General features: G+C 36.3%; 1 protein-coding gene across 1 annotated transcript in view; it reads right to left on the bottom strand.

Annotated features, from left to right (window-relative positions):
- The window catches only part of TAFA5 (TAFA chemokine like family member 5), a 311,857-nt gene that overhangs the window by 183,033 nt on the left and 101,246 nt on the right, over window positions 1–27,578 (bottom strand). The window contains exon 2 of the mRNA XM_062599727.1: window positions 10,522–10,671. Within this exon, the coding sequence (XP_062455711.1) occupies window positions 10,522–10,671 (150 nt within the window). The remainder of the gene's footprint in view (window positions 1–10,521; window positions 10,672–27,578) is intronic.

The raw sequence follows: 27,578 nt of genomic DNA, 5'->3' as shown, positions 1-27,578 counted from the left end.
AAATACTGCTGAGATAGAGACTACAAAAAAACAATAAACAGATTAAAAAGAGACATCTGTGGGAGTTTTTCAGGTTCTCTGAGATAAAAGACAACAGAAAGCATTGATAGCATTAGCTAAAATATGATCCAGTTTCACACTGCAGCAAAGTTGGATTCCAGCAGCTTAGGGCGAAGCGTCATTGATCTTACAAGGGCAGCTCATACTCTGGCCACGTACAAATTGCTGAAGCCCTTCTAGCAGGGAACTGGTCCTTCTAGAGGGGCTCTGTCAGGTATCAGCCACACGGCCACAGAGCAAAACCAAGGGAGGACATGGCAGCAGACATCCACGTATGAGGTCAATTGATACTGAGTTTGGCCCATCTACAATCCAGGCTGGACTTCACTGGGATCTACACTCAGTGCACCAGCTTTCTTCTCCACACTCCAATGTAGCCACTACCTTCTCCTTTATATCCATTTATAATGACTAGGCTTTCAAAGCAATACGCTTGCCAAAATTTATTCTAACCTGAAGTTGTCAAACGAGGGAGAATACTGAGTTTAGCGTAATTACTTACTACTTTTAAAAAGCCTGTCTGGATTGATCAGTATACTTAGCAAACACTCAATGTTTTATGCTTAGCAAAATTAAAAATTCAGTACTGCACACAAAGCTGAAGTTTAAACTATTCTTGCTGCACTACATACATGATGTTACCCAAAAAAGCCAGCTTTTTAAATATTTTACTTTGTACGGCATGTCCCTCAACTACTAAAATTAAAAAAAAAAAAATTGCTTAATCTCAAAGTCAGGAGGACTAAGTCGCCCAATTATGTAGGAAAGTGAAGGAAAGTACTTAAAATCAAAATGGTGAAAAGAGAACAAAGGAGAAACATTAAAAACTATAACTGGATAGAAAACAGGTGATTCCTTTTCATTGACTATTACTGCAACACTAATACTATTCAGTGCATCAAAATATTGTATTAAAAACAAGTGAACAAATCATAGGGGGGTTGTTTTGTTTGTTTGGGTTTCTTGGCAAAGTGTTAGAAATTCAGACTCCAGATTAGGTCTGTTTTTCTCTGTAACACTCTAAAATACTCATTTCTTTCCACCCCAAATAAGAATTTATGTCCCCATTGTGATACATAACCTAGACCACTACATCTTCTCCCAGCTGACATCAGGAAATTCTGGTCTTTGGGCTGGCTCCAACGGCTGACTCATCCTTCACAACCCTATCTTGATCTCTCCAACCTCCCTCCTTTCACCTCTTCCAGCTCTTTCCAGCCACTGAATTAAGCAGCTGTGTTACAATGTCTCCATCTTTGCTGTGCTCCATACTAGCAATGTCCTCCCTGAAACCTCATGTTTCCATATTACGAATGTGCTGCCCCACAGCTCTTTGCAGTCCTCCTATTGGTCCTATGGTCCACACTATGGTCCTCTCCACAAGCTTCTGAGTTAGACAGAGGGCACCGGTATATGCAGGGAGCAGCGCAGGAGTGCCACGCACGGGCTGGAGGAGACTGACGGTGTGTAGGGCAAAGCACACCGGACAGAGGCTGGATGTGGGTTTGTGCTGGGAGACCCAGTGATGTTAGCCACAGCAGGTTAGGGCAGGGGCAGAAAGGAGGAGTATCACTGCTGTAGCACGAAGGTGCTGAATGAAGGGGGCAATGCTGTGCAGTGTAAAGGCACCACGTACGAATGCTGGAAACCCAGTGTCTGCCACAGGACGCAAGGAAACACTGAATAACTGAAGAACATAATATAGGGCATGAGGGAGAAAGCTACATGCACGTTAACACATCAAACGGATTGTCCATTTCTGTTTAACCCTGAACGATAAAAAAGTTATTTATGGTTTGTTGTGGGGGAAAGAGGATCAGGGAAGGAGGCAAGAATTAATTGACCAAAAGATGAGTTTGAGTCAAGGAACTTAGTAACTGCTAGTTTAATTTAATTTATTTCTTTACATGGGAGATCACAAAATAAGGTATTTCATGCATACTTTAGAAAATATGGAAAGTATAATAAAATTCCTATCAACTTCTGGGTTATCTGAGCTCTGCACTGTTTTCTTTTTTCCATTTATACTTCTCCCTCCTTGTCATACATGCTACCCTCCCTTCAAATGACAGTCTATTTCATAGCAAGTCATGGGTTTTTTTGCACCAGTTCAAACTCACGTTCACTTTCACACCACCACTTACTTTTCTGGCTGAGTACAACCTAGCCCTGATATCTTCTCTCTTATCCTTTAATGAGAGACAATTCTTTCCTTTATCCCTCTTCATTTCCTTGGAATCCCACCTCGCCTAGGGGTATATCCTCTTCTATCACATTCACTTGGGGCTTAACCCCTTTCTTAACCCCTTAACGCCTTTCTGAAAGAGGTGAGTAGAGGCAGAGATCCTCTGTGGAGCCCCTCAAGAGGAGGATGAGGAAAAAGAATAAGACTCTCAGAGAAATACTCTGGAGCAAGTGGAGGCAAATTTAACTTTCCCACTTTCACCTCATTCGAGACTGCAAAGAATTTTGCAGGGCTTTTGTCTTTATCCCACTCTCCATGGTCTGGATAATTAATAAAAAAATGTATCTAAATATTCTTATTTCCTTGTATAATGGAACAAATAAGGTCTCAAGTTTGTCATTAGTGCTTCTAGCCAAGGGCTATATTGTAGCTATCTGTGAAGCATCTTGAATGCAAGTGGTATTGCCAAAATAAAACAATAGTAAGTTCTAAGGAAAAATGATATAAACAAAAAACACAGTCCTACCTAAAGTTTAGCTATGATATAAAGACAACAGATCTAATACAATGATCTTTTTTTCATGCTATAGTATGATGTCAATCCTTAGCAGCAGGGGAAACCCAACTCCTTTTCATTACCTTAAAAAGGTAGCTTTCTAAGGTTTAATCCTTGAGGAGGATATTTTCTCTGAATCACCCTGTACAGAGTATTCTGAAAGAAGCATACAAAAACGTCTAGCATTAATGACCATGTCGCCGGTGGTGGATGCTAATGTTACCACTAATTTAGCAATCAATTTTAACATCTTCTATGAGTCTTCTGACACCATCACAGATATTAAATCTAATGTAAGTTAAAAATAAAGTGGTATAAGGCTTTAAAATGACATTTTTAACAAAATACATCCTTTCTTGATTCACTTTTATGAAACATAGTGGTTTGCTTAAGGAGATTATTAAGGGGGAAGAAAAAAAGGAAAAAAAAATAAAAAAGGGACTCTTCCACTACGCTATTTTCGCATAGTGCCGCAAATGTAATTCAGCTATAGTTTTATCCCACCTAAATTTGGGCATTTACTGGTAGCATTTATGGTAGGCACTGAAGGGGTTTTTACAAAGGCTCATCTCTCCAGATTCTCTTACAAAAATATATTCCCCTTACAAAAGCTCACCTTCACACCTGAATCTCTTTGAAAGTTCCTCTCTTTTTTCCCTCTTCTGGAGATAAAGAGAACCTAGGATGACAAGCAGAGGAGGTAATATAAACACATTATGTTTTTTTTTCCTTAAACTGCCTCTAGCCAGTGAAGACAGTGGCTTTTCCAGGAGGCAATCTGAGCAGTTGATAGCCTGAAGTGTTTACACACATTACACTGAAGCAGAAAACCTGCTCTGCTTGTCATCCTATGTTCTCTTTAATCCCCAAAGAGACATAAAGAGCAGAGCTTTTGGAAGGTGATTCCAGCACTGACGCTACTTGACCTCTAACGTGCGGCTCTCCCCTCACCGTCCGCAGGGGCAGCTTGCAGTGACCAGACTCCTGACCCGGGAACGTCAGGTTAGCCGAGCGCCTGAAGACCAGCAGCATGAACCTGACTGCAGCAATTTCACTACGATTGGTGGTAACGCTCTGCCACAAGAAACCAAACACAGAAAATGCCATAGAGTGATGCAGTTCACACTTACGCTAATGCCCAATACATCCCTTAGTATTTTGTCCAGTTTAATTTAAAATGTCTGTAGCAATTAGGCTTCCAGCCACTCCCTCCAAAAATTGTTCCTCAATGTACTGTCACATAACCTCCAACCATCTTCCTGCGCTGAAACTGCCATCAGCACACGTAGAAGAGAGAGGATTAGACTACATGGGTGACTGCTCAGAATCAGCTAGGAACTAAAGGAAATGAAGCTGCTGGCATTGATGAACTAATGCATCCAATGAAACGCGGGGAGGCTGAAGGTGTTGTCTTTCAAATGAAATGTGAAAGCAAGGCACTAAGCATTAGAGGCAATTAAAGTTCTCTCAGCACTCTTCGCAACAGCACCAGTGTTAACCCCTGGTTCCTGGCCACCTTCCAAATCACATAATTAAATTCTGCTTTCCTAAATATTCCCCTGCACTATCGTTTAGAAAGACAGCCATATCTTAACCTGAAACTGATGCCAGGTTTGACGCTAAAGGAGGGTTTATATAAGTGAAAAAGAATTTCTGGTTGAAGTTTGTCATAGTTTGTTATAAGCGTAGAAAAGTATTTTATCTTCAGTTTAATTGTATTAACTCTTCTCCCATATCTATCTTCCTTACATATTTGCAGTGTTTTCTCTCAGTCTGTAGTGTTTCCACCCTTCAGAATCTTGTAGAAAATAATCTGCTAAATCACTCTATATCACTCCACTCTATACATATTTAACCCCAAATTCTCCAAGTCTCTGATACATTTCTCCATAAATGTTCTTAGATCATGGAAGATCTAAGTGATCTAGCATCATAGAGCTACTTGCCATTAGCTTTATCTTTTGGAAAGTAAGCTTAGGATCACTGACAGCATATTCCCAAGTAAATATTAAACCATTGCATAAATATCCCTTTACTAGTCCATATAATCCATATGGTTTCTCACTCAGATTTAATATTGGGTACTTACTTGCAAATTAAGTTTTGAGAGGTGCTAGTTATCTGCTAGACAGGAGCTCTGTACTCACTGGACACTCAATGAGTTTAACTATTTAGTCCTCAAAAATGTAAGAAAATTCTAATCTTGGTTTTGATTCTACAACTGAATTATTGCATAAGTATTGATTGTGTTTTGTGATACATGTGCTCTCTATGTAAATAAAAATGTCTGCAAGCAAAACTCTCTATTCAGGAAGGATAAAGCCTCACTAGCCTCTGGTTGACAACATCCATTAGTATCCAAATTTCAGAGCTGTGGTGAGAATTGACTTTTTGAGGATGGTATACTGCTAATTTTAATGCCTGGAAAGTACTGGGTGGGGTCCACTTATCCAGAAGAAAGAAAGGAAGGAAAACCAGAAAATAGACGATATTGCCCTTCAGACCCCAGGGAACCAACAGAATATTCAGTTAGGATAAATTTTCCTAAATGCTCATTACAGGCATAATTTCCTCCGGTTTAAAGTAATTGTTACCCTTTCTGATATCTCAAAATGAATAATGAGGCAAGCAAAACTAAATACATGTTCTAACCTATTTAACTTCATAACTAGCTAGCAGAATAGCTAATTGTTTTGCTACCACTACAGTGTAATTACTACCAGTTGTCCAGGGACAAATCGTCCCGCTCTGCTCTTAAATCTTTCACATGATAAAGAGTATTGATACTGTTCCCGCAAAATAACTACTCAGTAATATTCAGTCTCATTTTAATGTCAAATCCAACCTGCTTTGTCTTTTTGATTTGCTTTTGTCAAACTGACATATATTAAATGCAACAATGTTGGGTGTATATTATTTATAGAGAGAAAACATATGCAAATATCTGCAATAAAACCAGGATAAAATGAGTAACATGTCAATAAACACATGAAATATCACAAATGGGAAAGCTAAAATTTCTGTTTCTATTTTTTTTTTAATTTTTGGCAACATAGATAAGATATTTAAGGTATTTTAGAATGATGAAGCTCACTAGATCCCTAACTGTTAGAGTTTTGTTTGAAGTGCATGACCTAGGATTCAATTAATGATCAATTCTGACCCTTACACATCCCGATAGACTCCTACAGCTAATGAGAAGAGTGGGGAATTATTGACTAAAACTAATGTGGTTTTCTCAAGGATCTTGAGTTTCCATGCTAAACAAAATCAGTCAATACCAACTGAAAAGCATGTTAATCATAATGTATGAACAATCTACACCAAGAGTCTATAGATTGTAGTATTATTAGAACACTTGCAAAAGAAGAAGTAAAAATTCAGTTACCTGAGCTCTGGCTATTCCCAACTCAGGAATTTTGGAACTCAGGATCAATGTCCTGGGATTCCTTGTAGTGCCCTGTGGACGTTCAAGTAGCCAGACTTAAGTCTGGAGCATGAGAATCTTTAATCATGGAAGTCAGGCATGCAAACAGACACTGCCATTCTAATTTTCTTAGGCAATTAAACCACTTCTCTCATGACCACTTTTCCTTTCATAAACTGATTCTGCTTTCTGGAGAAAACTGCTGTTTATTTTTGAAGTATACATACATACTGGACAGAATTACTGGAATCCATTGGATTTTTAAAAGATCAACTTATCTTTCTCAGGTTAATGTACTTATATTCCCTGAAATACTTGGGCATAACAAATTTTTTGTTTAGAAAGATACAATTCCTGTGAAAGAACTAAAAACATATGTTTCATATGGGTGCATATATACACACACACACAGTTTCTTTTTGACACTTATTTTAAAATAAGTCCCAAATTAATGAAGATACTGGACATAAACAGCCAGTAATTGCTATCATCCAATCTCTCATAGACTCCATCTTAAAAACCTGCTGAAGCTTGGCTTACACACAGGCAAATTACTCTGGTGGTAAATCAGATGCTATACTGAAATATTATATCTTATTGAAACAGTGCACCTAAGGTCATTGCTAGGGAATTCGATCTCAGAAAAAGGGACTAGGGAATGAAGGCTCTAAACAATAAGAACACAACTAAGTGCAGGCAAAATACTGTCGTAACATCACAAAATCTACATTCACAAGTCCAAAATTACTTCACAGCCAAGCATACCAAATATATATTATGATTTGTTTTGGTCTAGGAATGACACGATCAACATTAAAACAAGCTTGAAACCAGGGTGAATACTGACGTTGTTTTTTTCAGGCTACGTTAGCAGTCTGTCATACTTAAAGACTGTTAAAGAAAACAAAACCCAGTAAATCAGAAATAGGGAAGTATTTCAAGAAAAGCTCTGTTTTTAGGAAAAGACCTTAGCTGATGCAGCAGCAGCAATCAGAGCAGACTTTGGTAATCAACTCAGGCCTAATTTTAAGAGCTATGTCAACAAGTGCAATCTCAGACAAGGTTTGTGAGGTGTAAGAGTCCTTAAATTACTCCTTTTGCTGCCATAATTGACACTCACATTTCTATGTTCCAAAATATACACAGCATAACTGACTATATTCTAAGGTATTTCTCACCATGAAACAATTAAAAAATGATAACCAGATAAAATATGATGCATTTTTAGGTTGTAAAAATGGCCAGCTTTGGTACCGAAGTTTCAAAATACTCACTTGCCAGAAGTAGTCACTAACTAATGTTTTCTTGTTAGTAGGTCAGCAGGCCAAGCTTACTAAGCCTGCTTACTCAATGAATTTTCATTAATTATTAAAGATCTAAGGTCTGACTTTCCTCCCTTTTACTTCAAAAATAATCTCATTAAACTTAAGGTCATATAAAGAATAAAATTAGAAGAACCAAGTTTTTGGAAAGCAAATAGACATTAAAAAATCTTTCCAATTAGTTTTTCTGCTTTTTGACGGCAGAAGCAAAACCACAATATTATTGAATTATATTCTTAATATCAGCTATATTATAAAAAATAATTAAAATTAGTAAAAATACACTTAAGTGGATACTTAAAAAAGCTGGAAGAAGGATTTGCTTGTTTGTTAGGGCAAGGAGATCTATATAAGAAAGAGTGAATGGAATTTCTGTAGATGGAAGATTTCTATTGGTGAAAATATCCCTGTAGTGTAAGAAAAATCTATGTTCATTTGTTGTATTACTAAAATAGCAGTATTTGAATTAACATCAGAGGCAAAACTAGCATTTCTGAGGCATGAATTCAGCAGATTTCACATTCTGCTCAGAAAAATGCATTTAGTAGCAATGTTTGAAACACTCTATTCTAGAAATTAATATAAATACTAGGGAAAAATTCAGATCCTTCTCACTCTGGAGATGAGAACCCTAGTTTGTATTCATTAAAGTATGAACTTGGCCAATTCAAAGATGAACACTTCTTTGTTAGTTAATGGCCAATTTATCTGCCACCTTTCTTTGACAGCAGAAGATTAAACACAAGAGGAAATGCTTGTTCATTCTTTCCTATATCATTGTATGTAGGTAAATTAATATTGTACCAGCTGGCCTGTTTGCATGTAAAACTTCTATATGTTTTCATAATACACTTGATAAGTAAAAATTACAGACCAAAGACTTGGCCCGTGCTTTTTAACTTGGTAACTTGCGAGCCAGCTCTAGGTACCATTAAGCATTTCTAGCTTTGATTTCCAGGGTCTAGTAAAGCAAAAGTATCATGTCCTACTTGTCTTATGGTTATCGTTCTTAGCAAAGGACTCAGTATCTTAACTATAAACATTTTGCAAAATAATAAAGAATGGCATGATTAGATTGTATTAGGACCATACAGGAGAGCTTAAAAAATGAAGGTTAATATCTGGACACACAAGTTAATTTGCAGCTCTATTTTTCAGCTGATGAACTTCCCACTTATTTTTCAAATGTGAAGCATCACACAAAGAACCCTCTCTGATTACACACCACCTAACCATAATTCCAAATATCTACTTCTCTGTTTACACAAAATGATGATCATGTACACTGAAAGAAGAATTTGGAATTGCCCCTTTTCAGGAGTTCCAGATAAAATGAAAAAAAAAAAGAAAAAGAAAATTCTTTTCAAATATTAAATGACCTCAAATCTTCTGTACTTGGGAACTAAGCTAATATAACAAGTGGAGGGTAGGGGGGAGTCATCTCTTTTTACTGACACATACAGATTTTCGCTGACTGAAGTCTGATTTAGTCACCACAGGTATCTTTTAAAGCAAGGAAGAGAAATAGTGAGTACCAGAGAGTAGTATATCTGATCTTAGCATGACACGATTACTCTGAAAAGGTGCCTCTTGATCTCCACTGAGTATAAAGAAAAACGGGTTAGACAACTAACTTTGGATACCCAAGTTACAGCAAATCTCATCCTAGATCCATAACTGACTGAGAAAAAATTACATATCCATTCCCATTAGATGAAGGAAATTTCATATTTCCCTCATACCTTTATTGTTTTAAAATGGGAAACATAGGTTGAATTTTTTAATTGCTAACAAGCAGTTTTGCTAAAGTTGCAATTATAAATGACATGTTAAAATCATTCCTTTCTTAGGCAATTAAATCTTATGATCTTATAATAAAACAAGAAAGAAGAAAATTACTGGATACCATCTCATATTAGCTAAGAAAAATGAACAGTATTACAGAGTACCAAAAACAGTGAAAGCAAAATGCAAAAACAGAATGTGCACGATGTTCTATATTTAGCTTTGCAGGTAGGCTCTGAAATCCCCTTTGAGCTGTCTTCTTTGATAGTCACTGGGTAAGATCAAATTCTGAAGCACTGGTAGGGCATTCTTCACAATATTTTTATTTGAGGACTCAAACTAATCAGCATTCAAAGGTAATCAGTGAATTCATTATATCTCCCATATATAAGCATCTTCTTCTGCTGTTAACAGAGTCTTGACCAATACATGCCTGTTTTGTATCAACTACTTTCAATATATCTCTAATTTTACTTTTAATTATAATATGAATGCTTGCTAATAAGCTTGCACTGGCAGACTTGCCTTGAAGATTGTACCATTATTAGTGTCTTATTTAGCTCTAACATTGGAATCCATTTGTCTCACAAAATGATTTCAAAATGAAGTATTTTCATACCTCCCTCTATGTCAGCACTTTTTCAGGCTGCACGCTACCACTATATCTGCAGTGAATCATACAGAATCATCATTTTAAGCAGAGAAGAAATGCTAGGCATGTAAGGTAAATTCAGATAACTACATTCAAGTACAGTGTTCGTGTTTTCCTTAATAACATTAACTTTCCCATAGAAGTGGTCACATTAGCCCCTAGTGGCATAAAATCTTTGTGGGTCTTTCTTTTTTTTCTTCTTTTTTGTTCTATAGAATAAAAGTTAGGGGAAAAGAATGCTATTTCACCGCTGATCCTATCAACACATACAAACTATAACAATATCATGCCCTTAACATTCAGCTGCATATCACTATAAAACAAAAGTGAAAATTTAAATAATAAAAAAAAACTGTTACTGAAATATCCATACTATTAGTCAGTCTCTGTTTTGGGAACTTCAGTTGTATTACCAACACTAGTTGGGACATAAGAAAATTTCTGCTATAGAGCTTTGATTATCTGATGAGACTCTACCAGTTGAAAGCACTCTTTTATCGGCAGAAACTTATCGAATAGATCTTTACTTCTTACCATCGACACAGGCTGGCCTCGCTCTCGTTGTACCGGCAATCTGTCCTTTTTTACACGCACAGCGAGCCGTTTGTCGGGCTATAGTCCTTCGGGGCTGACTGCTATCTCTGTCCAAAGTAACAATCTCACACGTACCTGCAGCCAGTTGACCTGGAAAAAGAACCAGCAACAGGTACCAGCGTCACTGAGTGCACTCCGGGCAAGGCCGTACCGCCGAGCAGAGCCGCGGCCCGACGGCGCGGCGGCCCGACGGCGGCGCGGCCCGACGGCGGCGCGGCCCGACGGCGCGGCGGCCAGCGCGGAGCCGGCTGGCCGACACCATCCGCCCGAGAGGGCGTCCCATTTCGCTTTGTGGCGGATACACGAAAACCCTGCAAACCGCTTCTGTCAGAAAATGACTATTCTGCCGGAAAAGCCGGAGACGCGAGGTCGCGCCGGTGACACGCACGTTGACGTCGGCTACGTAAAGGAACAACCTGCTTTTACAGCAGCGAAATTTAAATGGTGTGGGGTCTGTGTACCTTCCGAAAAGAAATGATCAAACAGAAGGACAACACAAGAAAACAAAAAATACCCCAAACGTCCCTGAATCTAATTTTCTTAATTGCTTTGTGGGTTGTTTTGGAAAGATAGTTTATAGCAGAGTTTGCTCAGATTTGACCAGCTCGTCAGTCCTTCGGCTCTTACCTTATCTAAACTGAACAATAATTCATTCTCCACCTGACTCATATTCGAAGTAGCTGGTCTTTTTTCTTTTAGCAAATTAACCCTGTAACCATGGTTAACTGCAAATGTAGCTGCAAATGACAGTAAAATGGCACTGCCTGGTTAGCTCGGTAACACTTTCTGCTTTTATCGACTTCTCTAATATATGTTGCTTTTTCTGGAGACTAAGAAAATCCATAGCACCTGATTCTGAAATTGGATTATGCTGCGAAAGACAAAATAGAAAGTTAAAAAAAAGGAAAAATTAAAAAAATACTCTGAAGCAAAAGCCACACATTTAAAACTATGTACTTCTGGTTCTACTGGTAGTATGCTAATAGCATAGGAAAACACTAACTTTTACAAGCTAGAAAGATACATTAATTGAATTTCAGTGCCAACTAAGACTGAAAAAAATGCCAGTTATCACTTCTCATTGGGCAGATGTATTATGGTATCACTTCTGGATTTTATGGTACAGTACTAGATAGCATTTTTATTGGGTTTTATCTTTGTAGGCAATCAAGTGAATATATGAAAAATACATTTGAAAATAAAAAAAGACTATATCTTGTTTTTATAAAAATTAAAGATTTGAATAAATGAAATATTGTGCAGACAAATGAAGTTACACAGTTTAAATAATATTCACAGTAAATTAATGCAAAATTTTAATTCATTATAACAAAATACTGAAAAATAACAAGACAAATCCTGGAAAGTTTAAATCTATTTGAAAACCAAAATTAAAAAAAAAAAAAAAAAAAAAAAGCTGAAGTCTAAAAGTGTAATAATATTTCTGTCTTCTGGATTTTTTTCCATTCAGAATATGATTTTACTAGTATATTCTTGCCAGAACCAGCTTATGATGTTTCCTATTGTGTCAGAATAGCAAAACATTGTGGACTGTCAACAGCATACTGTTAAACCACCTAAATTTTATGTTGCTGTAACTCCTACACTGCAGTACAAAGATGAACATGAAACATATTCTATGCACACTTGCAAATATATGGCATATAGATAGTTAGCAGACATTAGGCATTTCTAAATATAGGTAAGATTTTCAAGAGCTAAATTCCCCATAGAAGTAAATGGCTCCTGGCAATTACACTTTTGAGGTGAGGTACCTCCTGGGTTTCAGGAGCTTTCTACTCTTTTCCACCTATCCTGTTAGAAAAACTGCAGGACAAACATATTGATGACAACTATTACCTGCTTATTCTTTCTCCGTATCCTCAGGGATCCTGGGTTATAAAGCAAAGGGTTAGCAAGAAAGGAAGTGGCATCTGATTTTCCAAATATGGCCAGGGGAAGTCTGTCTACCCTGAGACATATTGAACTGAAAGAAAGCATTCCTCCTTTTTTCCCCCCTCACTAATATGTTTCATTCTGGGTTGCAGGGGATATATTGCTCCCAAGGAATGCAGCTGTCTTAGTAGATCATGCAAAAAAGACACAGTCAGAGATGTATTTAGATCTTGACCCCTTAGGCATTTGAACATTACTATTAAAGTCCTGCATTGAGAACAGAAATTGAATGGAAACCCAAGAAAAAGTGGAAGTATAACTATGATATGTGTAAATGTTCCTGAGAGCGTGGGCCGCCATATTCTTCACTATCTGGAAGTTTTTATACCACTGTTACTTTCATTAAAAGATACAGTAAATTATATAATGCAGGTGAGGACTGAGGCACGCACAGATCATTGCATAAAACCGCATCCTTTCTCCGTGGAAAGGAACAAGTTTTACAGCATGCTGAAGGTGAGTAAGGACTACGCTCGGAGGGAAAGGACGCTGAACCCTTATGTCAAGATAACTGGGAGGGCAAAAGCTTTCCAGGGAATGGAAACAGTGCCCTTCAATACCCACGTCTGTAGATTACCTTTCAGCTTTGGAACCTGCCTGGTTTTAGTTCTGCATAGGCTCAACTGGGTTATTTGCTGTTTATGTTTGATTTTAGCTGATTCTTTTGTTCCTTTTCACAGATGATAATTTTTTTTCCAGGTACAATGCCATCCTTCATTTTTTGAGGAACTTGGAAAAGTCAGATATCTAACGGAGAGCAATTAGTACACAAGGATAATGTTGTCATGCTGCCTTTCAAGGACCTTCATGCAGCTATTAAAAAAGAAAGGGAAATTAGACTCTCAAGATATTCCACAGTGTTTTGTTTGTTTGTTTGTTTGTTTGTTTTAAGATCACTTCTCTTTTGCCATTCTTGCTCCTACAACAGAAGAAAATTCAGAGTTATTGTAGAGCTGCAGCAGCTCTTCCCACTTACATCATAAAAATGCTCCCTGGTCAAGAATATTAACGGAAAAAAAGGCCATTCTTCTGTAAGCCTCTGAATATCCTCCACTTCCACTCCTAAATGCAGGGAAGAATCTCAAGGCAGCAATGGACAGAGTTTCCCGGGAACTTTTCCAGTCAAGAGATTTAAAGGCCGCAGTCTAAGGAAGCATCGTAAAGACTCAATACTAGTGGAAGATCTTATTTATGTACTTGCAATAAACAAAGCAATTCACCACCATCCAGCCTGAATGAAACAATCTTGGGAAGATAAGAAGAAACAGCAGTACTCAAAGCCTGTTTGCTTTTTTCCTAAATGAAATCCCATAGTGGTCAATTCTGAAACTGCTCTTTGTGAGACTTTCATGGAAGTCTGTAAGAACTACTGAGTTGAGACATATGAACATCACTTTAGCAAGTGATACTGGAAATATTTCAAGGTAAAATTCTTAAATTTTTAAAAGATCTTTAGAAGTTCTTGAAAGAAAAGAAAAAAGTTTCTTACTGAAAAGGTTGAAAACAAATAGGAATTTTTATAGATATTCCAGAGAGCCCTGCTATTAACTGTATGCCACAGCTGAAAAAACAAAGCTCTTGAAAGATGCTTATTGTCTGTCATAAGTACAACCTTCAAATGGCAAATATTTCAACAGTACATGGAGGGTGCCTAGGATAATATTTAAATTTTCTGTGGAGAAAAACATTCCTGTTCTCTAACAGAAAATAAAATCCAGCTAATTCACACTGATTACAGCAAGCAAGTTGTAGATATAATGAATGTTTAATTTATGCACTCTGAAAAGCTGAAGATATTCCCTCAAATTCATTTAAAGAAATAAAATCAGATGAAGAAGAGTTCATGGACAAAATGGAAATAAAACTTGATCTAAAGAGATGGCTCTTTCCGGGGTTTTAGCTTCCATGTTCATCCAGGAATTCTACTTCTGAATTGTACATGCAGGTTTATATTGTAGTTTCACTGAATAATTTTTCCATGCACCACCAATTTTATGCCTAGCAACACAAGCTCTTTTAGTTCAAAATGCATAAAGTTAGATGTTATTAAAAATCTTGGCTAGATTCAGCCACTGTTTTGTGACTGCACACAATGCAGGAGATGTTTCAAAATCAGATCATAGGAATACATTCGCCAGTTTTCTATAACAATACTGAAGTCCTTCTGACAATAGCACCATGCCAACTCCTAAGCGGAGCTGAATACCCACAGTTCTTACCGAAATAAGTGGAAAATTAAGTACTTTGTGTCTCTCATGAATTGTAGTAGACAATAACCAAATATTTAAACATTTTTATTAAAAAAAGGAAATATTTAAGTAGAACTTGAAAATTTTCATGTTATATATCCTTCCTCAAGGTAAAAGTCTTGAAACAAGATGCCTTAACTTGAACATCATCCAATTTCAGGCATTGCAATTACCTTTTCTTTTTCAATTTTAGCTCAGAATGAGAGAAATTATGGCAAGGAATTGGTTTGCCCCCAAAAAACACACTCGCTTCTTAGCTACAATAACAAAATTTGTTGAAATCCAACTAGTATAAATGAGAAAGAGCAGCTCCAACAAAGCTTCTGAAAAACGTATTTAATCTAAAGTAACACACTGGAATTGGCTCAGCTTCTGTAACTCAGTACAGGAAACGCATGTTCAAATGAATCAGCATGATTTCAAATAAGAACGTTTTCCAATCTTAATTTATGCTATACAGGGTATTTCAGTTTTTCAATATAATATATTCTTATAGATATACTTTCTGGTTATGAAATCCCTGATATCAAAACCATTTGTCTCAAAGATGCTTAGTACATCATTCAGAACCCTTGTATGATGCAAATCTGTTTATTGAAACATATAGATGTTGTGACTATTTAAGTAACAGATTACACACAGCAATTCCTCATGCTTGTACAATTAAAGATAAGTCTTTTACAGTTTTTTCTTGAGGGTATTATTATGCTCTCAATGGAAGAAGACAGGATGTTCACTGTTACTGAAACAAAAACTAATTAATTCAGATAATCCTAATTTACTCGTGTAACTCACAGGTGCCCAGTGAGCTAGAAAATATCTGAGTTTTTCAGAACTTTCAGCAGATTTAGTTTGTTTCATGTTAAAGCCTATTCTATCAAATTCTGCTCGAATCAACCTTACCATGTGACTGCTGCATCTTCCCAATCTTAAAAGCACTAATTCTATATTTTAGTGGTATAAAAGAACAGAATTTGGCTAAATGTACACATTTTAGTGTGTATATTATGAAGAAAAACACACTGTAGAATTCATCGTTAAACAAATGTTATGAATAACAAGTCAAAAATATGATGAATGCCTTCTCAAGAGTCAGTCTAAGTATTTTCAGAGTTCCACTGCAATGAAACAGTACATTACGTCCCCTTAGTAATTACTAATCTTACTGCAATTTTCAGACTACCACTTAGCCATCTCAAGCACATAAACAGCACAAATATTAGGAGGAAAGAAATTACATAGGAAAGAAAATAAAGTCTGTGGAGATTCACGATTCACTCAGGACATTAAACTACCCATTTTGAGATTTTCTTTTTTTTTCTCAGATAAGACTAATGTCCTAACTTATTGCACCAGATATTGATATTGCACATAATTGCTTAATGTTTTGTTGTAAATTACGAATCATATCCTAAAAATATTGCTATTTAAAATATAACAAAAAGAAAAATAAATGCAAAACCAAATTCCACCCAAAATTTAAACATGAAGATGCTTCTCATTCCAGACCAGAAAAGGCTTGAAAAATCAAACCAAAATGTAAATAAATATGAAAGCAATGCATTTCTATACACAAGGCTAGTTTTCAATTTATTTTGATATTCAGTACACTATTTTTAAAAGTATTACATATAGATTAAATGGATTTAGGACACTGCAGCATCATTTCTTAGATTTTTACAGTCTTATGTGAACACTAACACATTAGATAATGCTACATTTGCCAAAAAAAAGAAGAAAAGGGAATATTGCTGCAGCACTGTTTACAGAGACTAATTTGTGTCCAGGCCCTGAGGGTTTCCTCAGCCACCCTGTCCATCAGAATAGTCAACCAAATTTATCCTATCCATATTTATACAGATTTCACAAATATTACAGAAATATCTCCCCAAGTGTCCACAGTACTTTCTGAGTATAATGCTTCCATGTTTCTGTTTGGATAGTGAATTAGAAGCACTTCTTACAAATAAGAAAGTCATATAACCCATGTTACCAACAACAAACAGAAATGATAATATGCATGAGTTCTTTTTCTTTAAAGAAGTTCTGCAACTCTCTACCTCGATATGAACTATAAATCTCACCAACACAGAGCTCCTCCAAGAAGAATCTGCAGCTCAGAAGGCCTAATGTTTGCTCTGGTTCATGCAAGTTCAGTGTTTCAGAAAAGGAAATAATTACATGAATTCAGGATTAAACACAGTCATGCTTATTTACCTAAGTTGGAAACAGTTGTCACTGGATTACTTTCCTAAAAAATATTTAAATTTGTTAAAACAAAACAAAACACAGTAACTTGCATGTCTTTACCAGGCCCTATATGTAAAATAAAGCTAGTCTGTTTATAAAATAAACAGAATAGCCACAAGGAAAAGATGTTACTGGGTGAGATGTTGATATTTCTCTTGAGAAAGACAGGAATAAAAAGCTCGAGCTTGTCTAAAAAGCCACTGACATTTGTTGGAGCCAGAAGCTGTATATAGTGAAGGAACAAATCTGTTGTGTTAGCAAAATATGTCACTGCAGGGAGCATGAAATCAGTTTGAGGGAACGTGCAAATAAAGTCACATAGCAGAGGTAGACCGAATGTAGAATGTAGCAGCATAGGTAAACCGTGTTTTTAACTTCTCAAATGCCTTTTTATTTTTAAACGACCTACTCTTTATTCAAGGATAACATGAAAACTAGACATATAACACACACTTCAAAAAGTCTCGTAAGTGTCCAATGTACTAGTATCATGATCTGCTCTGCAAGATCCTAGGCTCTTCAGCAAAATTGAGGTAAAAACTGGTTCAGTAGAGGTCACATGGGAAATTTTGTTTCATTAAATCTTATCAATCCTTCTTAGTCCTTAAATCTGTATAGAAATAATAATTCACAAGTTCTGATTAACATCAGGCAGGAAGCAAGTTACAGCCTACCCAACAAGAATGATGTAATTACTCAGAGTCTGCAGCAATGTTTTGAAAAGCAGAAGGCCAAAGTGTACAGCTGAAAACAACTGCTGCCTAACATTTAGCCTCATAAACATTTCACATGCAAACTAATACCTGTGAATGAACCAAAAATTCAAATGACAGAAGTTTTCTGGAAAGGTTAAGTAGGACAAATACGATCGCACTAAATCATCAACTACACTCATAATAGATCTAAGTAATTTCTTTAAAATAAGCCTATTTATTATGACTACTGCCTATTCTTCCCTCCTTGCAAAAGCCAAATGACAGAATAATGCATTGACTCACCAGTGATGACCCTGTGATACACAGCTGAGAATGTTTTCTTGTGTTGTTTATTTGGATCAAAATAATGAGGGAACAAGGTGATCTTCGTGTTAAAAAATTAAGTTCAACCCAGTTGCCTTGGTAGGTTTTTAAAATGCTAAATGAAATTTAAACTGAAAACACCTACTCTCCTCTGCTATTTTAATCCAAAATAAGCACAATTTTTTTTTTTGGTATTGTAGGTGGCAGATATACCCTAAAATCACAAGCAGAGAAGGTGTTCCAGCAATTGGAGTCACTCTTTTGCCATTGTTTTCATGGAAAGAGTAAGGATTCTCCACCAAAATACAGTCTCTCAAGATTTTATGCTCTGTAGTATCACACTCGATACACCAGCATGTTCATAAGCACAGGGAAATATAAACCCTAATATAATATAAATCCCTATATAATATATAAATTAAACCCTAAACTAATATAAATCTTAGTAACACTGCAAAAGTAAACACTGAAAAGTAGAGTTATTGAAGCATGGTCTTCCAAGGAGGAAACAATTTTCAACGATGTTGGACATTTTACCAACATTGAGTAGAAATAATCCCACTGAATAACACAAAGACTGTCAATTTTAAGTCTCATGGACAAAGCCAAGTCAGGGCTTGATGCTGAGAAGCCTGAGTAGATGAAGGACCCCAGGCCCACAGCTTCTACAGGCTGTATTTGCAGGGACTTCTAGAAGTGTCTCTCTCCCTCTCGTCACTGACTATACGGGAAGTTTATGGTCCACAGGTTGAATTAATCCCGGTGGTTGCATGAAATCCCAAATCAAGCACATAAGGACAGGAACGGATAGTACGTATCCGCTGAGTCTGCTCTTTATTCTTGGATAGCACTCAGTGTTTCACTACCGAGCATGCAGACACACTGCAGAGTTCCTTGAAGGAACCTGCCTTTCCACATGTACTGCGTAGGGAACTGAACTCACTAATTTAGGGGCTATGTTGAGCACGGGGCAAGATTTTTACGACTGAAGCACTCAAGGGGCACCTAAAGAAAGCCCTGAACACAGGTCTTTCTGTTGCAGGTACATCACTGGGATTTTAGACAATCACACTGCCTTAGAAAAGAAAAGAAAAGAAAAGAAAAGAAAAGAAAAGAAAAGAAAAGAAAAGAAAAGAAAAGAAAAGAAAAGATAAAAGTAATATGCTAAATGAATGTATTCTTTCCATAAAACTAACACCAGACACTTAGTAACAACTACAGGAAGTGAATTTGACAGACTGCTTAAATGATGAGTTTGAGTGATGGCTCTCATTTTAAAGATTTGACGGGGATCAGTGCTTTACACACATGTCAGAGAAGCGCGCATATGCTGGTTACTCTCCTTTGCTCTACAGACCTGGAGTTGTCGTTTTATGTTCAGGCCAACTTCACTGCTGCATTTGCAGCAGTGCAATTGCAAAACAATCCTTTATGTTCAAAATGACTTATGAAGCAAGTGCATACTGAAACTAAACGTTTTCTAGGATGAAAATCGTGGATCTTGCCATCTCCATTTCTAGTCTACCAACAAGATAATCATTTATGGGACAAGATTCTCCTCAAGACAATCGAAGGATAGTGACAGTAAAAGATGTTTTGAGGTTGCTCACATGTATCTATGGCTAGCCAAAGACAGTGCTGTGAACAGGAACTTCAGTCAGCCCACCTACCTTTACAAACCAATATAGAAGGGCTTGAGATTAGAGACTTAGACAAAAACTCCTGTCTCTTCCTGTGTCCCATTTTCAGGAACAATATCTTCTATTTAAACAATCAAATGTTAAATCATGGCATACTCTCAATATTCATTATTTCACCTCTATATCACATAGAGGGTTTCACACTCAAACAACAGATATACCACATATGTTCACACCAGATGCAAAATTTATCTCAAGATTCTGAAAAACTGAAAACATTTTTAGCATACAAACTCATTCTGTGAAAAAACTAGCAGCTGTAAAATAGACACAAAAACATTGATTAAAACAAAACTTCAGAACCTGGGTAGGAGAGAAGACAATGTTAAAAGTCTCTTCATTGATGACCTTTTAAAAAACTCTAAATTAACCTTTTATTTTTTTATTATTCCCTCCATAATGATGTCCATCTTTTTATGTACTGCTTATCAGTTTTACTAGCAAATAAAAAGTTAAATTATGCTATCAATTTTCCCAATGAATGCCTAATAAATAATACTTCTTCAGATCAAAGTCCTTCATAAAAAAGAACTAAAATGAGGACTGTCCCTGTTTTGCTCAGCATTTTAATAAGTTTACTATTACTCATAGGATATCATCCTGAAATATGCTTCCCAAAACAAAGAATAGACTGTAGCTAATGTTTTTCTAAACATTCAAAATATATAATTAGATAAACACACAGGCACACACATAAACATCAAAGAAAAATATTTTGTACTACACGACCTCGAGGATGAAGATACTTCAAAATGTATGCCTTCTCACGGTGATCATGAGATATTAGCAATTTTCCAAGACCCTTGACAGTAGCTATTATATTAATACCAAAGAATAAATCAGTTTACTCTTTATGATACCATAGTCAATGGATGCAATAAATTTTATTTTACAATTTATAATCTTTGGTCCAATTTAAAGAAAAATGTCAAAGTAGAAGCCTTCTATGTAAGGAGATTTCTCACTGACTTCTAAGGGTTCTCCTACGTTCAAAAAAAATCTTATAAGGAATCTTCTATAACGGGGGAAAAAAAAAGAAAAAGTACCTGTCCTGAATTGGCAGTGTTTTGCATTGCCTTTTCTCACCTACTTCCTAGAAGTTTAACACCAGAATAATGATTGTAGTCAGAAATTCAGTGTGGGTGATGGGTGATGCCATATCATCCTCTCAAATTTGTGATAAAGTGTATTGTAAACTCTAATCCACTTCTATCAGCTAAGTCTCTAAGAAGAAAAACTAATGGGGTTTGGGATTTGACCAGCTCTGACCAGAACCTCTGTAGTGCAAAGGAAAAGAGGAAAGTAGGCAGGCTAAAGAGGGTTGAAAGTATCTAGGAGCCACTCCTCATCCAGAGAAAATACTAAAGAACAACTATTAGCATTAACATTAAGGAGGACGTGTTCTGCCTTCTTTTTGGTTGAGTACACTTAAATTGACCAGGATCGTGATGCTAGTACTCTGTTTCTGTGGTAATACTATGTACCCAGTAGAAAGAATAAAATTCATAGACAGGAGAATAATCCCACAGGGACAAGTCAGAAAGCAGCAAAAGGGAGAGATTTATTGAATGAATGTTTGCATTCACCAGATATAATAAAATTTGAATGATATCAAACAATCCATGTACGTATATGAGAAATACATGGTCCTGTTGACCACTTATGACTTGCCCTTCTTATTTTAATTTTCCCAATGGCAATATAACAGCTTGAATGAAAACTGAGGATAAGCTGATACAAATCAGAAGAGAAAAGCTGGCAATAAATACTGCATTAAAAAAGGGCTTCTGAAAGGCCATATAACCTTTTGTCTAAATGTTTCAAATCCAAAATGTATTAGGTTCAAACAAAATAAAGTTGTTTTAATTAGGTATAGGTAATCTGAACTTATACAGCAGCTGTTAAAAGGGAGACTCATTATGAAACTGAGACAAATCCAATTATTCAGACCAAAGACTGGGTAGTGTATCTCTAGAGAAAATAGGCCAACACAAGTGTATGTTACCTAAGGGGCAACTAAGGGTAGTGAACTGAATCATTAATCACAGCTGTAAGCAATTCTCCCGCATCACATTATTATGTGTACATGTCCATGCACACAAACATGTACTTCTGTCTCATGCTGAGGAGGACAACAGCAGAGGGAGACAGGCGTTTTGGAATAAGCACTTAACCTCGTTGCGAGAGAAACATGCAAGTGAGCCGGACTACATACAGAAAGCGATTGTGTTACAGAGAGGAAGAAATGTATTAAATAACAATTACACTCTTTTAAAACAGAAATGACAACCCAGACCAGACATCAGGATTCAGTATGATACTGCCACATATCTTCTGTATTGTCTTAATAGTATCACTCTTGTTAGAAGCAAGGTACAGCACAATCTGATCCAGAACCTGCAAGCGTGCAAGTACACTAGCAATTCTGTGGATGTCTATCAAAGAAACTATTCCTAGGCTTCAGTTTTCACTGAAGCTGACAATAATAAAAGAAATAATAATAATAAAAAAAGAGTCAGGAATAAAGTTCTTATCTTTTGCCTTATAGTCTGTGGTATGAGTATCACAGTTATATGACTCCATAACAACATATATTTCTTAAAAAAAATAATACTGTTGCCAAAGTCACAGAAATAAAAAAAATATCTAAAGAATGGTTTACTTTTTAAGACATTATTTTAAACACTTCTCATAGCCTTTGCTAAATAAAGTTTTACTTATGAGTCCACCAAAGTGAATCAATATTCACAAAGAGGAGGTCTATGTGTAAAAGAGAATTGAAAGTACTGAACCTTAAATTTAATTCAGTGCAATAATAACAATAACAACTGATAACTATTGGTCTTGTAATTAATTTTTAGAGACTACTTTACCACAAATTTCAGTGGAACTACACCACCATTGGACTGAAGTAACCCTGAGTTGAATCATGCAGAGAGAACTGTAATATTAACCAAAATCCAGCTACTCTAATCTGTGAAACCTAATGGATTAAACAGCCACAATTTTTCGCTAGTCTTAAGTGAAAATGTTTCCAGATCTGTTGAAGAGCAGTTGTACTCTCTTCTGTACAACATGAATCTTTGCACAATGGCTAATCCTGCTCCCAGTAAGATCAATGGAAGTTTTATCACTAACTTCACAGATAGCAAGTTCAACAGTATAATGAGGAAGTCTCCAGACTTCCAGCATCAGCCCTTTTGCAAATTTGTGTTGCATCTGAAATGACTGTAATTCTGACAAGAATGTTTGTCAAATAAAGTCATATTTAAGTGAAAGCTCTATTTTAGGAACCATCCATTTTACCTGAAGAAACTAGGTGACTACTTCAAAACAGCTGAAGAATATCTACACAATTTGGAGTATTTACAAGGAATCATATAAGGAGACATGTGTGGCCAACTGTAAATGATATGAACACAAAAGTATCACAACAGAAGTTGTCTTCCTGTATGTTTCCACAGAGCTGAATATAATACTACTGTAGATTTCAGTGAGACCCTTGATCACACTGTAAAATAACTATTTAATACAAGAGATCACACCACAGCAGGAGTGTTACTTAGATGGGGAATATACTGCTTCAGTTCTGCTCACTATGCTGGTCTAAAATTTTGTAAGGATTATGAAAAGCCATTTAACTACCCTATTTCTTATTTCTCTCTATGTCAAAAGAGGATGTGGCGCACCTGATTCTTTGGGATATTTTAAGTTTCACTCATCAACAGCACCCTTAAATTCTCACAGTCATGCAACTACAAATTATTATTCAAGCTGTAAACTATCTCACTGATTTTTAGCAGTGCTAAGCCATGGCAGCAAAACAGGTTTGTGTAACAGTTTGCAAATGGCTCACTTCAGGACCTGCAGTATAAAGTCACATTCGCAACCCTGGCATCTCAACTCACTCCCTCGTTGGTGAGGTAGGAGGTACAAATCTCAAATCTCACATGCCTGCCAGTCCTGAGGTCCTACGCTTCTAGGCAGTGGTGTAAATCAGAGAGGTTGTTCAATCACAGGTCACGGCAGCAGCTCTGAACAGCGGCGCTCTCGGATCAGGAAAGACGAAGATAAAGGGAAGCCAAAGGCACATCACTTCAGTGTCACCCTGTGCTGTGCACAACTCCGTGGAGTCTGTATCTTTTTAATGACCTCCAGATACTTCTTCCAACCTAAATCGTTCTATGATTGTATGATTCACTTTTCAAATAACATGCCAAAAATCAGATCCTACAGAGCTCACTATGTGAAAGTTTAAAGAGTACTACAGTTAGGATGGATGAAGAAGTTAGTCCGAAGTAAAAAAATAAAAATTACATACAAATCCTCCTTTTAGTTTGGAAGTAGTGTAGGCACTGGTGTACATAGCTGCTTGTTTACGGCTGCTGATGATTTAATGTTTTAAATATTTGAACTTGCTTCGTCACTTCTAATCTAGCAATTTCAGGTAGACAGCTTCTGTTTACTATTGTGTCCTGATTTCATATATTAATATCAATTTGCCATAACAGAACTGCTCTGTTGATATGAGATAAGCTTATTCCAATCCCATTCCATTTAATACCTGAATTCTGATATCTTTAATCAAACGAAGCTGATCGCTGCTAGAAAAGCAAATGCAGAAGTACAAGATCTCAAGAATTTAATAAGAGAAAAGTGAACACATAAGCTGTTTCTGACTGTGCAAAACTGTTTAAGAGAATATAAAACTGTATGTATTGGAGAAATAGCGTATAGAGTGTATCTGTATGTATAATAAATAATTTAAATTATACATACTTTAAAATTCTGTAGGGTATTTTACATACTTAAAACATCAGCGATAATGGAATATCATTTAACAATGTACCTGTAGTATCCAAACAGAACACGCAGGTAAACTTACTGTCTAAGAAACATACATACATACATGTGCGAGAGTGTGTGTGTGTGTGTGTGTGTGTATATGTAAACAGATATTCATGTATACACACACACATAATACATGTGTACACCCACATATATATGCCTATTCCTGTGTGTGTGTATGTGTGTGTGTATATATATACACATTTGTATGTGTGTGCATATATATGTATATATTAAGAAGACATCTAGGAAGGAAAAGAGCAAATCATATACGAAATATACAGATCAAGAAAGGATACTCTGATGTGCAAATACTGCATCATATTGTATGCACTGTATATACACGCTTTAGGTATGAAAAAATATACACTAGTACTAACTCACATTTTCCTATTCAGATCAGCAGTACTATTTCCCACGCAACGTGCCCAGCTGTAAATGGCTAAACAAATACGAAGCAGTGAAGAACCAGGCTTTTGAACTTCAAGGAAAGGGAAATTTGGCTCCACTCTCAACAATGAATATTTAATAGTTTCCCAGTTGTATTTATGTCTAACAATCCTTTCTATCAATTATCCTTTTCAACAATGCTAACAGTAATGATGAGAAAAAAGATCAAGACTGGAATGGCTTGTTAACTCTTTATCTAAAGCTCTCTGTAGCTAAGCAAATGCTAAAAAATTAGAACACCGTTCCCCACACCTTTTTTATAAGGTGACTTAAATGGTATCATGCATCCTCTTCTATGTCATGAGACTTTCTTAGTGGTTATCAAACTTGCATATACATCTTAAATGCACAAGCGCATGCCAATACACAGACATGCACACACACGTGTTATATCTGTCTTGGGATAAGAAACATCTCTGAAGTTTTGTTACCTTCCTCATATTGGAAAAATTCATTGATAGTTACTGTGTGATTACAACACAACCAAAAAAATCACTAAAAAAGAAAAAGCCCTCAAGATATCTAGGCAACCAATACTTTCTACGCTGTAAGAGCTCTCTTGGGTGGAGAGACTTTGGCTTTGGTGAAAAATTAGCATCTTTGGCAAAGTCCCCTGGTGACAAAGGAGACAGATTTTGATATTTTAGCACACAAAGAAGTGAAATCACCAAAATATAAAAGAAAATAAATCTAATTAATAATCTGATAATTTTTTGCCTTCCATTTTTCCAGTGATAGAGTTGTATTCTGTGACAGTGTAAACATTTTACTTTGCACAATATAAGAACCACAATAGACGAGTGTAATTAGCGCTGGGAAGACATTCTCAAGGAAGTACTTTGATTTCAAAAGACTGCTGGAGTGATTGTCACCCCTGCTGTGCTTGGATTCTCTCTTGATGCGCATAAAGTGTGAATGCAGAATGCATTATTATGAAATCCACTCGGCCTTGCGTTTGTGTGCTCATTTCTTTTGCCATCTTGTGGTGACCAAAAATAGAAACCTACAGAGCAGCATATAATTCACACTATAAAAATGCTGCTGCATTTTCAAATGAATTCTGCGTTCACATGCTGAAGATCTACAGTTCACACCAAGCTTTGTATTTTGTTATTTATTTAACAAATGTGCATTCATTTTCCTTTTAAGATTGAGCTCACTGAAGAATACAAACCAAAGTCTAAGCAGTTAAAGTAAGTCCAAACATGAAATGACTTAATACTACAGAAATATCCTCCAAAGGATTTTATCAAAATACACTATGAGGGGTTTTTTATTATTATTTTATAAAATAGAGTGCTTCTATTCTCTCAGCACATATAAAGGCAGCACCTTTCCAAAAATTGCCAGGCAGTCCAACTGCACAACAGCTTAATGTGTGATAAAAGAAATTGGATTTGGGCTTCATAAACCAGTCAATAATTATTTATGGAACAGAGTCATTTGTGGACTTTACTTTGTTGTTTTCTTCTCTAAATTATCAAGGAAAGCAATGAATATAAAGTACCTACTCCTCCCAATGCTAACTTTTAAAAGACATAACACATTTTTGAGTTAGTGGTCCCAAGAGAGAGAAGATGAGGCCTTCTGTTGCTAAGCAAGAGTTTGCCAGTTATTTCAAGCTTTAGCTGAGTACAAGTAATAATCACTACTGCCTGAAATATATTGGAATGAAAGTACATGGGACCATTCATGACACTTCATCAGCATGCAGGAGGCAAACAGAGTGACTGCAGTGATTGAATACAGGCTCAGACTACTGGCTTTAATCTCCATCTCATTCATTCAGCCTTTACTTTTGGCACAGCTGTATGATAAACACTCTGACATTCTTCCTTGCCCACCCTCCTTTGGAATCCCATGATTGCTGTGTGCACGTTTGTTACGTATTTAAGGTGGGGAAGAGTTATCTATTTCTTTTTTTTTTTCCCCTCCAGAAACATATTTAGATAACCTACAGGTTTGCCACTATGACTATCAAAGCATTATTATTTGACTGAAGGGGAAACAGGCCAAGTTCACTTTGCTTCACAGTTCTCTTTAAGCAAAACAAGGTAAATTTATAGTTAATACTATTTTTTTCTACTGTGCAAAAACTGCAGATATGTAATGATGCCATAATCAGCAAATGTACATGTTTATAATGCATAAAGTAAACACCTTTATTATGGTATTGCAAAAAGTTTTATTGCTTCTGTTGTTAAAGAAATTACAATTCGCTACTTATTTTTATTCTTTACTTGTAATTTTGCTGTCTATCACTCACTTTCTGGCCAAGAAGAGCTCATATGCATCCATTCCACCAGTTCTCTGATTTTGTCTCAGTTTGACATCCAGCAAGTGCTAAGGATCCTGAATAGCTTTGGGCCAACTGGTAGCTTAAACATACCACTGTAAAGTTAAGGGAGTTACATGTGTAAAACCAGTAATTAGCAAACACTGCAACTGCTAGTACAACACTCGCAGTGGTGGTTTTTCTGATGTGACACGTGCTGAAAAAAAGGTCTATTTTGTAGTCCTTCCTC

This window comes from Rhea pennata, chromosome 1 (genome assembly GCF_028389875.1).
Source record: "Rhea pennata isolate bPtePen1 chromosome 1, bPtePen1.pri, whole genome shotgun sequence".
Lineage (NCBI taxonomy): Eukaryota > Metazoa > Chordata > Aves > Rheiformes > Rheidae > Rhea > Rhea pennata.
The sequence above is the reverse complement of the archived record's forward strand: the minus strand, read 5'-3'. Positions and strand labels throughout refer to the sequence as shown.